The 14,888-nt window shown below is 39.5% G+C and overlaps 1 protein-coding gene across 1 annotated transcript; it reads right to left on the bottom strand.

Moving 5' to 3' along the window:
- Positions 1-1,927: 1,927 nt before the first annotated feature.
- On the bottom strand, positions 1,928-14,481 carry trappc3 (trafficking protein particle complex 3). Its single transcript, NM_001015966.2, is given in 5 exon segments — positions 1,928-4,164; positions 6,445-6,627; positions 7,119-7,218; positions 9,957-10,054; positions 14,387-14,481. Coding segments are annotated over 5 exon segments (543 nt in total). The 5' UTR covers positions 14,429-14,481; the 3' UTR covers positions 1,928-4,044.
- Between the last annotated feature and the right edge of the window lie 407 nt (positions 14,482-14,888).

The raw sequence follows: 14,888 nt of genomic DNA, 5'->3' as shown, positions 1-14,888 counted from the left end.
GTTTTCTTAGATTTGAGTTTTTTAATAAATAAGCATCTTTGAATTTAGTACATTTTTGAGTTCATAATAATGTGTTTATAAATGTGGTAAAAATGAACTTCTGGAAATCCACTAGGATTTCTGAATTGGAATTTCAATAAATCTGCCCTGTAGCTCTTAATTTTACGCCAGATTTTCCTGGAGACATGAAATAAAATGTTTGGGAGATAAAGTATGAGAACTTAGTGTACTGGAACAGACACAATATATCAAAATCAATTTTATTGTAGGAGTGAAAAATATATTTTTATTCACTAAAAACTCTTGAGTTTGACCCTAAGAGCTCTTACACATGGCAGTTTTAACCTGTAAAAAGCATCTGCTTTCTCTCTAGTTTTCTCAGCCTTTTGATACTTAATTTAAAGGTTTTTATTAGTTCTAGAAGTATATACAACAGTACCCACAAGACAAAGTCACACAAGATACAAAGGCAAAACCATTTTCACAGCACTGTATATCTATGGATATATCTGTGGACAGGAATGTGGTTGGAGAAGGCGCAGTCAAGGTACAAAAGAACTGTAGTAAGTATAAAACATATGAAAGTGTCTGAAAAAATGTATGCAACAGACATACATTAGTGAATGGACTGTTCAGCCGATTGCGCTCACTCCCAATATTGTGTACATGGTGCTGATGAGGATGGTATCTATCCTATTCTCTTGCTAGTCGAGCAAAATACATGTGCATGACAGATCACAGAATGTGAAATTTGCCCTAGTTACTCTCTCAGACAGCTGACAGATGAATTAGATAGATAAAGGAGACAGATTAAAAACACACACATTTATTAATATACACAGTGCAGCAATTACTCACATGGTGTTTAAACATAAAGCAATGTTTAACCTCATTAACCCAGGGGAGACTGGTGAAGGTAACAGGTTAATGTTCTCAAGAGTCCTACTCAGGGGTATGTGCTCAGTATTAAATTTAGGTCAAATGCAAACACATCAGTTGTATAACAAGCAGGAAACATGCTGCACAGAGAACTCCTACTGGATATAATGTTCATACCCCCTGGGGCCACATAATCTTTATTGGTGTAACAGTGAATGCGACTGCACACAGCATAGGACAAACAGCCCAACATGTTTTGCATGTATTGTGTTTAAAGGAGGAGTAAAGTCATTTTGCCTTTTACTGGCAATAGATTTGTCACATTAGTGCCACCTAGAACACTATATTTATTCTGCAGACAGTATTACCATAGCTGAGTAAACAGCCCAAGAAGCTTTCTCTGTTTAAGATTGCAGCTGCCATTTTTAGCTTCAGCTTCCTGCTGCAGTTATAGCGGTTATAGATCACACATTCCTAAGGGGGGGAGTGAGTTTTATGAATTCTTATGGGAGGGGGGAGCAGGAGAGGGGAAAGAACTGGGCAGACTCAGGCCCCAGGAATGAAGGATTTTACTGAGAAAGGAATACCATAAGAATATGTTTACAAAAGGGAGACAATAAATCCTGTGTTTCTTTTGATAGAGGACTCTGGGTGCTTATGGCTGTATTTACATAGACCTTTCTGATAAAGCTTACTTAGTTTTTACTTTTCCTTCTCCTTTAATCACAGATTGGATCACTCAGGGAGGGAAATTGGATAATAAGGAACAAATTCAGAAAGTTGTTACATAGTGGTCCACCATTTTTATTTACTTCCTTCTGAAAATAGGCATAGCATAAAGAGAAACAGAGCGCACAACTAAGATGAAACAATGGTTCTAATTCCAGAAATGTTCTAAATATGAAGCAACTTTTAAAAGCCCTTTAGGCTTAGATAGAGATAATTTAGCGTTGGGGAAGTGAATCAGTGAGTGACCCTGCATTATAGTGAATCTCACACACACACACACACACAACGCATACAGAGATATAATCACTAACTATGAGAATATAATTTAAAAGTTATTTATTAAAGTTTATCACCATTGTTAACTATATACAACTCAGAATGAGACAAAACAAGAGAAGATGTTGACATTTTAAACATGGACAGCTTGAAAGGTCCCAAAGCACTTGTAACAGCTTTTGGTATTAGATTCCCACAGTCTGCTGACATATTTGTTCTCTCTGTGCATGTTAAAGCACTGGTATTTTAAGAATACTCATTATGCATACATACAAGAGATGATTAAAGGGCACATGTTTAGATAAGACTCCACACGTCCATGAAAATTTACATTACAGTTTGTATATGAAGCATTACACACGCCTGCTTGAACTCATGTCTTGCATAGGTTCCAGCACAAGGGATAAAGAAAATCTCTATCCCACACCTCTCACATGAATGGTACATAATCGCCTTCCTGCTTGTATTTGAGCTTATTGTACATTCGCTTTACACAATTAAACATGTCATAAGGCATAGATCAATGTTCACAAAACATTTTCTTTCTGTATACTTGTAAATCTGTAAGAGGATGGGAACAAACCTCGAAGAACTGATGGTCTTTTGTCATTGCTGGTTAAGAAAAAAAATAAATAATGCCTTGGAAGGAAATCTGACACCTCCTACACATATACATGTACATATACATATACAGAAAGAAGTAATCTATTGCACTTATAAATAGCAAAAGCTTAATCTTGCCTGTTGTATCCACTCTTTATACAGGACTACAATATAAAACAGGGAATACAGGAGCCCTGCAACAAAGAATAACATAGCAATATCTCCTGTATGGAGTTCTCCTGGCATTTGGTTTGTTTGAAACCATAAGCACACACATGTAGACATATGATTTCAAGCAAGCGTGCAAGATTATATTGGGGACAAAGAATTTCATTTATGTTTTACAAACATGGGAATGACTGGGGAACCCCCGTGGAGGATTTAAATTTGTGTCTTCTCATCAAAGGCCTACTTTACAGTTTGTTGGCCAGCAGCCCTATGTAGGAAAACAATAAACATTTAATTGCCCTTTAACTGTAAATACTAGAAAGATTTTTCAGTACTGCCATGCAGCAACTCCCTTACATCATAAATTGTTAGATAAAGGAGTGTGTTAAATTATTCTGTACTTCAGTTTTAAGTTGCTAATATCAGTAAATCATTTATAAGAATTTAAAGCGGACGTTCACCTTCAGAGATAAAACTATTCATTACATTTGCATCGGAAGAAAGCGACTACCTGACCATTGGGTTCAGTACATACCCACAGAGAAACACTACCCTAATTCAGAGCAATACAACATAACATCAGGAGGAGACTGGGCAGTGCTGGTTTCAAGCACTACTTGAGCACTGGAATAATGCTATGCCATTAACAGAGTAGATATGGGCAATGTACATAAGAGCTGGAAGCTAGTACTGGCTTGACTCCTCAAAATGCCATATCATGCAAACACAATGAAAATCAACACAATATACACATGGTAAAAATGCTTATTTTGTGAAGTCCTAAATTATTAAATGGACTTCACTGAAGCAGAACTTTAAAGTGGCCCTGTGTTCTTGTGTTTTGGTTTCATCTGCAAATCTAAAATGGATTTAATGTGACTATACTGCATTCTAGGTATATCAGCTAGTAAGGGGTTTCTCCGCACCATGGGAAGATAAATCACAAGATGACAATATCATTTTGAATATGATTACTACTGAATAAGTGGCTTGGGATTTCTAAAGCTGTAATAAAAAAAAAACAAGCAGAGGGTGGTAAATCTATGAAGTTGAGGGAGGTAAACAACCTGGGTACTTCCGGGATAATTGATAGTCAATTGAGAAATAAACCTTTTTCTTGAAAAACAGATAGAAATAGTTCAGACCGACTGCATTCATTTGCAGTGAAAATTCCCATTTGAATTGGTCTTAAAAATGTTAATGTGCACCACAATTCCAGTGCAAAGAGAATTTACAATGAAGTCTGTAAAAAGTAAAAAAACAAAAATGATAAGGTCAAGTTGTTTGCAGAATCTGCAATTCTGCCTAAATGCCCTATATACCAGGGCAAAAAAAAGAATCCTAAATCAGGAAATGTGACTTTTGTGAAGGTAACTGTTGCTTTTCCAATCACTCTTCCCCAGCTGGTAGGTTATCCTCAATCCTTCTGATGAACTTCATTCTAATTTCTGTCACGCTATCACCTTTCAGTGTGTCCTGGGCAAACTTCACATCCACTGCCATTTGCACCTGTATGAGAGTAGACAAAGATAAAAATGTATCTGTAATGTACAATGGCAGTTAGCAGCTCTCATGGGGTGGGCAGGGGCTCTGTTTTTCCACTAGGAGAAAGCAGTTGTCAAAGTTTGCTTAGGCTTAGAACTTAAAACACAAAAGGCTGTACAGTTATGGGATCTAATACTCAGAATGCACAGGATAGGGATCTAAGGATAAGGCACCTTTCTGTAAATTGGATCACCAAACCTTAAGTCTGATAAAAATCATTTAAAGGAGATGGAATGCTTCAGTTACTAGGGCAGGGGTCGGGAACCTGAGAGAGCCATAAACACCACATATTTTAAAATGTAATTCCATGAGAGCCATACAATATGTTTGGCCGCGGATGCTGCGGAGCAAGGTAGGGTGGGTCCCAAGGATGCCGGATGCGATGCAGAGGAGGGCGTGGCCTGCGCTCGGCGAATAGAAGACGTGTTCTAAGGCTTATAACACGTCTTCTATCCGCCGAGCGCAGTGGCAAGGTAGGGTGTGTCCCAAGGATGCCGGATGCGGATGCAATGTGGAGGAGGACGTGGCCTGCGCTCGGCGAATAGAAGACATGTTCTAAATCTTAGAACACTTCTTCTATCCGCCGAGCGCAGGCCACGCCCCCCCTTATTTTCTTTGTTAAAAATTTAGCAGCGAGCCAGATGCAGCCATCAAAAGAGCCACATCTGGCTCCCGAGCCATAGGTTCCCTACCCCTGCACTAGGGGGTGCCAAATACTAGGCTTCCCCCACCCCCAGATAAGTAATAACTTACCTGACACCCCCTGGTGCTCCTGTTAGCAGAAGACACCACTGGCATGGGGTATTTCTCAGAAAGCACCCTGGGACAAGCTTTTTGTTAAAGTTTGGGTTTTCACTCTATGCACATGTGCACCCAAGCAAAGACAGACGAAGAATGGAGAGGATCACCCTGTGGTGCTTACACAAAAATACCCCAAAGTTAATAGGAGCACTAGTCTGGGTATCAGGTAAGTGGGACATTTCTAGCATTTGACATGCCCCAGTGATTGAAGTTTTCCTTCTCTTTAAACATTAAATAAACCCAATTGGATTTATTTGCCACAAATATGCATTCTTGTCACTTAGTTAAGATTAAGTGTTATCATTTTATTATTAAAGAGAATTTGCTTTAAAATTAGAAATATTTGCTTATATGCCCTCTATGGGGGATGGCTGGATAATGAAACCCATATTACACAAGTAACAGATATTTTCTGTTCAGTTGCATGTTTAAGTAGCGAAGGTAGCACAACACGTCAGTCGTTAATCTCATGAAAAATATAATTAAAACTAAGCACATGAATTTCAGTTTAGGTTTCGGTTAATAAAAACTGCAACTGTTGAAACAATATTTTAGAAGAGAGCTGCCCATAGCCTCATAAGGCCTGCAGCTCCACCTTTGTATGGGGCAGTGAAACTGTAAACAGGCAACAAGCCCAATGGAGTATACCAATACTGTAACAAGTACAATTTATATGCAAGTTAAAACTGAAATATAAGCAGGATTAATGTTCCACTGCACCTAAGATGCAGGTTGACAATGCCTGTACTGCAGATAGGAAAACAATACAATTACTAGCAAGGTGCCAGAAATGGTATTGTTTAGTTGCTCCATGTTCAAGACAACTACAATCTAATGGTGGTGACACAAAAATACCAGTGTGCTAGTGACAGAGTCTACATTTACAGGTTTCTCTGATTCATATAATGTTTCGCCTATTTACTGCAGGAAAAGGTGATGTACCGTGCTAACCAGTTAAAATTTTACAGGGTAACCCTTTTGAAATAAAAAATAACAAAAGTGGTATAAAGGTGATACTTTTATTGGCTAACTAAGATAACCATAGCAAGCTTTCAGAACATTTTAGATGATTGATTGATTAGGTAATCAGCTTGAAAAAGGAACTAAAATGTTCTGAAAGCTTGCTATGATTATCTTAGTTAGCCAATAAAGGTATCACCTTTATACCACTTTTGTTATTTTTTATTTCAAAAGGCCTATTTACTGGAAATGTGGCTCATATAAATATAAGAAAGCTGGCATAGAAAAGGTTAATCTGCATAAATTAGTGATGAATATCACACAACTTTTGTGGGTAACGCCAAGCACTTACTTCTGCCTTCCCCACCCACGACCTTACTGTGCCCCACTGGATTGCCTGGTTAGGGTCGTTTCCACTTTGTCGGCCTTCACATAACTAGCATGTATGTGAGTAATAAAAAAAAAAAAAAAGTTGCTACTTGCCATTTCCAGGGCTCCCCGCAGTACCCCGCATAGCAAGTTAGAATAGACCAAAGTGGAATGGTTGTCTGGCAACTCAACAAAGTCTACCAGAGGGTTGTTCTCCAGGATGAGGGAGAATTCATCTCCTGCAGGACTCCAGTTTGTGATAGTAGGTGTGATCCCCAGATACATTTTAAAGGCCACCTGTTCAAAGGATGAACAAATAAGAACCAAAGCAACAAAGTAATAATAGAAATCCTTGTAGCAATTGGCTGGTAGATACTTCAAATGAAGGCTGAGCAAAATTTACTTAAATATTTGTCTCAAATGTCTCACAATGTCCAATCATGTTTCATTTAAACAATTCTATTTTTGATAATGAAAGTAAACATTTTAAGAAACTCAGAAAATGGTGTTCCTCCTTATCAAATAATGCACAGGCCCAGGGCACTTTATTCTGAGCATCACGCTGCAAGCACGCTATTCTGAGCATCTTCTTCAGCCAAAGGAAATTACAAAGACCATAGAGCATAATGAGTAAAAAAAAATGGAAAGCAAGTAAAAGTGGATGGTCAGAAAAAGAGAAAGGTGAGAAAAAATAGTAATAGGAGTGAGGAGCTAACTCCAAAGTTATCCAATCAGTTGCTTCTTTCTTAATTACTTTTGTTAACACCAGTTTCTTCTTTTATAATTACCTTTGCTATAACATCAGCTGTTTCCCGAAAATCATGACACCTCCCAATACTTGACCGGGCCAAAAAATCTTCTATGAGCCTTACACCTATGTTGTATCCCCTGAGGAAAAAGGAAACAAAAACAACAGCTTTGCATAAAATAACACAAGGGTATATTGCTGCAGGGAGTATACTAGCATCCTGCTCCATACTCTGCATAATATCTTATACGCTGGTTAGAACTGCTGTATATTAGCATAAGAGCAATTCACCGGGTGCCACAGGGATCACCTAACTAAAGTTAGGACCAAGGAAAGCTGCAACAAATGAAAGGTCATTGTGCTCACCAACACAAATATAAAATAGATATTTAATATTAGGTAAAGCCCCCTTTTAAAGGCCAAAAGTAATGCCGTTTTGTATGTGTCAAACAGAGCTGAATGCGAGTCCAGTGTTGGGGTTGTGGGTGGATAATCAAAAGCTCTTGTGGTCCTTTTGTGCTTAATCAACAATTTGTAAACACCTGGGAACACATTAACGTGATTCCTACCAGCAAATAAGGAACACAAGAGCTTTCATGCAATCCATCAGGCTCACTAAATCTGCCTGAAAATATTTCCATTGAATAAATCCCATTACAATGATGAAATATTTGCAACACAACACAAGACCTTGTTTAAAACACTGAATGCATGGGACAAAATCTGGTCTTCAAACCCAGTTCTCAGTTTTCTTCAAACCGTTATACAATTGTTACACAATTGCATAAGCATAGGCTTGTAAACAAAATACTGTTAATATGGGAACATTTGCTGCAGGGGGATAACCCCTGCGACTATCTAGGGTGCCCAAGAGCTATAGAGGACCTTAATTTAGCAGGGATCAACTAAATGCTTAACTAAACCCACTGTATTGTGTTGTGTAAACTCAAGCCTTTTTGTCCTATTCAGTTTGAATCACTGTCCCTGTGATTACACAAAACCCGTAACTGCAGTATTATTTCTGGAGAAAGCGCAAACTGTTACCAGTGCGGGGTAACAGCACATTAAATTTCAATACATTTAAAACACTTTCATTTTTTGGGGCTACTGTTCCTTTAAGTAAAGAACAGAATTTTAATGCATGGGGCGTGTGCGGTACTTATTAGTTTATAAGCTTGGCAAAACTGTAAAAAGACATGTTTGGTAAATTTGTTTGTAATGGTTTTTGAGGTTTCCAAGTAGATGCATTAGAATGTTCCTGGAGAACAAGCATTATTGCTATTAAGGTTTCTGCGGCTGGATGTCATTTTTGCCAAAAGGTTTTTTTGGTTTCCTGGGCATTTAAATAAGATCGACTCACTGCAGAGCAGAGGCAGTTTTGTGGTGGCCTTGAATTCTATTTCAGAACCAAACCGCAAAGGAAATGCCAACTTGGCACACTTCAAAGATTCTTCCAGTACAGGTAATGCAGACTTGCAAAGTAAGGGAATTCAGCAATGCTGAAAATAGATTTATACTTATCCTATTTACAAAGGGCCCATACAAAGGCAGATATTGGGTGCTGATTCTGTACTTCCCTCCTCAGCACAGAAAATATCAATTAGCAAAGTTAGCAACATTTAATAAACCTGAATATATAAAAGGTGCCTATACATGGAGCTTTGTCATGCACAGATTGTCTTTCTTGACCAAATTGGCACGTATTCAGTTATCAGTCAGTCAGGCCAGCATCATACCAGCATGGAGTCAAAGTTGCACTAGAGCCCTCCACCCCCCCACAAGGTGACCTGATCACTGACAGAGGGCTTAACATTTTGATCACCTTACACCTGCCCACAAATTGACCACTAATTCGGCAACCTGGCTAATGAAACAGATCAGGACCAAGGTTTGATATAAACAGCAGATCAGGTACCATATTGCCACACTGTACCACAAACCTCACCCATCAATTCTAAGTTGACAGTAAGTGATCAATGGAAATCCCACGTGTTTTGATTTTAAATTCCATTTTTTACTCTGACAGTAATGAGGAAAGGTGTGCCACTGTTCTGCAACAAAGAAACAATACTGCAATAATTTGCAGGTTTTACACCCAAAGCAGCAAGAGTCTATGGACTTGTAGCTATTTGTTTTGAATATTTAAATCAGCTACCACATTAAATAATAAAAAATTGCCATTGCAGGATTTTACTTTTAGAATGTATTACCCCAGTCTTTCCATTCGCACAGTTTAATTATTTAGCTACGACTGCAAACGCTTTAAAATGAGTCCGTGACTGCAGCAGCTGCAACACTGACATCATTTAGATTACACATTAGGTATAATACCAATGGACCTAAAACATTTGTCATATTTGTTTGTTTTTTAATAGGTTTTAATTATTTGCCTTCCTCTTCTGACTCTTTCCAGCATTCAAATAGGGGTCATTTGTGTAGCTACAATTTTATTGTTACTATTACTTATCTTTCTATTTAGGACTCTCCTATTCATATTCCAGCCTCCCATTCAAACCACTGCCTGGTTGCTATAGTAATCTGGATCGTAGCAACCACATAGTGGCTAAACTTGCAAAATGGGGAGCTGCTGAACATAAGGCTAAATAACTTAGTAACTACAAACATCAACCAGATCATAAAGAAATAGTGTAGCCTGGGACAACTACAATAAAGTTCAAAATGATAGAAGAAAGTTTAGAGAAACTGTAGAGAAACATAGGAATAAATAATTACTGTTGGTGAACCCAATAGATTGCATGGGCTGATTTTGCTGAAGAACTCTTTCTAGGGAGCTTCACTAAATACCCAACTGCACAAAATATAATTACAGCAAATACCTTTTGCATTTGGATCACTTATTTTAAAAATCTAAACTTACATTTTTTCCAGCTGCTTGTTGACGTCTTCATCATTTTCATAGTCTTTGCACAACTGGGTGACAAGAGCCCCATATGTCAGAGTGAAGAGCTCAGAGTTCTAATGAGAAGATAAATATACATTTAATGCTGAAACGGCCATTGGAATTACGTGCTATAATAACGGATTCAGTGCTATTTGGCAATGCAAGAATTTATGAAGGAAAAACAAAGGAATGATGTGGAAACCAAGCATGCAATGACAGGGTCAATACTCAGCCCTTTTTGAATTCATACACATAATGCCAGCTGTAATATTAGTGTGGTGAACTGCTAGCACAAAGACAGGTTGAAACGTAAAATAGAACTAAAACGATGCAATGTTTTTATTAAATAGACAGTAAAATGCACAAACATAGCTTATTATATTTGCCAGACATTCCCTTTCAGCATATTTAAAGGACAAAAAAAGCTGAATTCAATATGTTAGGCACACCTCAGTGAATGAAACCGCTAGGTTTATTCTCCAGCCTGGGGAATTTCTAAAGCAGCCGCCATCTTAGCTATACTACCCAGGCGTCCTTTCAGCAGACTTGAGATTTGTGCATGCACAGTACAATGAAAGCGAAAAATGTCAGTATATTGGGCATGCACAAGTCCAAGTCTACTAAGGAACCTTGAAAAGTAAATGTAAAATGGGGGTGCAGCACTGCTTTAGAAATTCTGGTCATTTTTTTTTTGTTCTGTAGAGAGACACCGGCCTGGGAAATAAACTTGTGGATACATTCACTGAGTATTAAAAGTGAAATCAGCTTTCCTTAGCCTTTAAATATTTTCATAGCGGGAGCTCCCATACTGCTTTCTTCTGCAGTTTTTGGGCTATTCTGTGGAGATCTACAAATAATGCCTCAAATGAGCAAAGACATACATCAGCTTTTACTTATATTGCAAATGAGACTTGAGACACGAGAGTGGGGATTTTCTGTGTACATAATAAGCTATGATCTCATTTTCTGTTGCCTATTTAAAGGGGATAAGTAGGATATAACTCTTTCTTTCATATCAGTCTCAAACAAGATACCACTGTACAACCACCTTCTTCCACTTATTAAAGCTCTACTCATTCCTTGTTTTGATGTTTTCCAGCCTGTGTGTGTAATTAACATAGAGTGTAAAAAATATGTAAGATTTAATCTAATTTGATTAAATGTATCCAAAGTGTATGATTTAAATCTGTTCTCCTTTTCCCTATGATACAGACATTACGTAAGTCCCACTTAAACACCATTCTAACTTGAAGTGTAGATTAAAAGAGACAGTTCCAAGTAATTCTGCATTGAAAACACGGCTTTCTAATGCCTTAATATCTTAAAAGGACACGTTTTAGACCTTTAAACACCTACTAAGGAACGTCAGTGCCCATATGCATACATTTGGTATTTAATAAGAATACAAGGGGTCTATCATAGGACTCATGCCTTAGAATACATGTGATGCTTGCAGCAGTCATATTTTTTGCATAAAAAGACCAATTTGCCCTGTGTGGTGCCCCAGCATATTAAGGAAAATTTTGATGGTTGAAGAAAGACAGGCGGAAAAAGAAACATTTTCCCATTATGACTGGACCTTATGAAAATGTAGGCAGGCATGATAGAAACAGAGTGAATAAGCATATAAGGAAACATACCATAAGATGCATAGATGCAGTAGGTGAAATGAATGGCAAATACCAATACTACAGAATGAGTGCAGCAGGCAGATGGAGAGAAGGGAAAAACACAGTTAAGTGAGATAGCTGTAATGGCACAAAACACGAGACTGCCAAAATGCAGGAGATCAGGATAGAGTGTAGTATTGACACAAGCAGTGTGTGGGTATCCTTTATGCATGTGCTTAGGGTGAGGATGCTGTCCTGTAACATTCAGCTGCTTATAATCACTGAATGCCAAACCTAAAACATACCCCAAGGGACACAGTACTGCCTCGCTAATAATCTGAAACCAGTCCACCTCAAGAATTAAATGCAGGTAAGTAACTGACACACATTTCCTGCAATTGCAGGCTGAGTTTAATTCTACTTAAAAACCTATGTCTAAAAGAGAATCATAGATTAAAAAGTCAGGCGCAGACTGGCAATCAGTGGATTCTTACTAATGCCAGAGGGCCTGCTGTAAGATACCATAGACAGTCACTATTTATTGGGCTGGTGGGGGCTGTTAAGTGCTCTGGAAAAAGTCATTTTATATCCTGAAATCTAGCCCAGTATTACAGCCAAAGAACGACCCATTTGCACTGGATGTCTCTATAGAACTAGATTGTATAAACTCGGAGTAATGAGTGCCTAGGGGTTTGAGTGCAAGATCAGACACTTGGCAGTGTTATTATGATTACATATTATGTTAGGTTGAAAAAAAGACACATGTCCATCAACCTTTTATGGCTATATAAATCCTGTCTAACTACTAGTTTCTCCAGAGGAAGGCAAAAATCCCATCTGAAGCCTCTCTAATTTGCCGCAGAGGGGAAAAAATCCTTCCTGACTCCAGGATAGCAATCGGACCAGTCCCTGGATCAACTAGTACTAAGAGCTATCTCCAATAATCCTGTATTCCCTCACTTGTACAAAGAGCTATCTCCCATAACCCTGTATTCCCTCACTTATACTGAGAGCTATCTCCCATAACCCTGTATTCCCTCACTTGTACTGAGAGCTATCTCCCATAACCCTGTATTCCCTCACTTGTACTGAGAGCTATCTCCCATAACCCTGTATTCCCTCACTTGTACTGAGAGCTATCTCCCATAACCCTGTATTCCCTCACTTGTACTGAGAGCTATCCCCCATAACCCTGTATTCCCTCACTTGTACTGAGAGCTATCCCCCATAACCCTGTATTCCCTCACTTGTACTGAGAGCTATCCCCCATAACCCTGTATTCCCTCACTTGTACTGAGAGCTATCTCCCATAACCCTGTATTCCCTCACTTATACTGAGAGCTATCTCCCATAACCCTGTATTCCCTCACTTGTACTGAGAGCTATCTCCCATAACCCTGTATTCCCTCACTTGTACTGAGAGCTATCCCCATAACCCTGTATTCCCTCACTTGTACTGAGAGCTATCTCCCATAACCCTGTACTGAGAGCTATCTCCCATAACCCTGTATTCCCTCACTTGTACCCCATAACCCTGTATTCCCTCACTTGTACTGAGAGCTATCCCCCATAACCCTGTATTCCCTCACTTGTACTGAGAGCTATCCCCCATAACCCTGTATTCCCTCACTTGTACTGAGAGCTATCCCATAACCCTGTATTCCCTCACTTGTACTGAGAGCTGTATTCCCTCACTTGTACTGAGAGCTATCTCCCATAACCCTGTAACCCCTGTATTCCCTCACTTGTACTGAGAGCTATCTCCCATAACCCTGTATTCCCTCACTTGTACTCTGTATCCCTCACTTGTACTGAGAGCTAGGCTGTATTCCCTCACTTGTAACCCTGTATTCCCTCACTTGTACTGAGAGCTATCTCCCATAACCCTGTATTCCCTCACTTGTACTGAGAGCTATCTCCCATAACCCTGTATTCCCTCACTTGTACTGAGAGCTATCTCCCATAACCCTGTATTCCCTCACTTGCTAAAAAGCCATCCAACCCCTTCTTAGAGCTATATAATGTATCAGCCAGTAGTGAAACCCTTGACCCGTATCTGACCATACCCTACCCGACCCGACCCAGCTTCTTCCCTCTATTTATAGACCTGCGTCTGCCCCGCAATGAATTCACAAAAGGGACCGGGGGGGGGGGGGGTGGCAGGGGGCACCTATAAATTAGAGAGCCGGAAGAGGAAGCCAGCAGTGTTAGGTCATGGGTGGGGAGGATGAGCAAAAGATCTCAAACCCGACCCACTCGTGACCAACAAATGATGTGCCAGGGTTGGTCTGAACCAGCCCAACCCGCCGGTATCAGGCCGGCCCTCTATCAGCCAGTACAGCTGGTTCTGGGAGAGAACAACTCTCACTGCAAAAAAATCTTTCTGAATATTTAGATGGAACCTCCTTTCTTCTAATCGGAATGGGAGCCCCTGTGTCTGCTGGAAGGACCTACTGGTAAACAAAGCATTTATTAAGGATAGGCCCGATCTGCACACTTTATTCAAAGAGGAAAGGTAATTTTATAATACAGAAAATCTTATTTCCAGTACAAAAATTCCCACTACTAAATGTTTACACAGCTAAGTGGAATGTTATTTTATTAAACCATACTAGTTAACACTGACACTACCACCAGCCAGTGGCTGTACCTGTGCCCTTAGGGCCACGACTATCTGCATCCCAGTATGAGGATCCATTTTACCAATGAGCTCCGAGTTTTGCAGGCACACAAGGCCCTGATTAGCACAATTTCCCACGTATAGTAATATAGTCCTCTCAGCACAACAACCCTCACCATCTTTTTGCTCTCGGTGCCTCTGTTGGTTTGCCGGGACATGTTGCCTCACTGTCCCGTCTTCAGAAACGCACAGCAAAACTCCTTCAACCTCGTTCGGTTCCGGCTGCTCTTTCACTGACAGCTTAGGTTTTTAACACGCCTGCGCGCTTTGTCGCTAAGCCACCTGGGAAACATAGTACTATTCCACTGAGTGGCGTTCATTGCAAGCCGCACACGACTACAATACCCAAAGACACCCGCGGCATGATAGAGACGCGAGCCGAAAACATATTTCCTGCTAAAGCTACATGGCATGTTTAATCCTTGAGCGACTCAATCAGGAACTACTGCACTTGCCTGACTCCTCCCATATCCATGTAACAAGTCTCGTAGTCTATGCACAGTATCTAGAGAGACCGCTAAATGGCAGCAGAGACTTGGAGAATGTTTTAAACTGATATGTATTTGAGTTGTGCGAATTAAAGTCACATTAGAATTTGCAACTTCGTTAGGCTGTTTT

This window comes from Xenopus tropicalis, chromosome 2 (assembly GCF_000004195.4).
Source record: "Xenopus tropicalis strain Nigerian chromosome 2, UCB_Xtro_10.0, whole genome shotgun sequence".
In the NCBI taxonomy this organism is placed as follows: domain Eukaryota; kingdom Metazoa; phylum Chordata; class Amphibia; order Anura; family Pipidae; genus Xenopus; species Xenopus tropicalis.
This window is presented reverse-complemented; position numbering and strand designations above follow the sequence as displayed.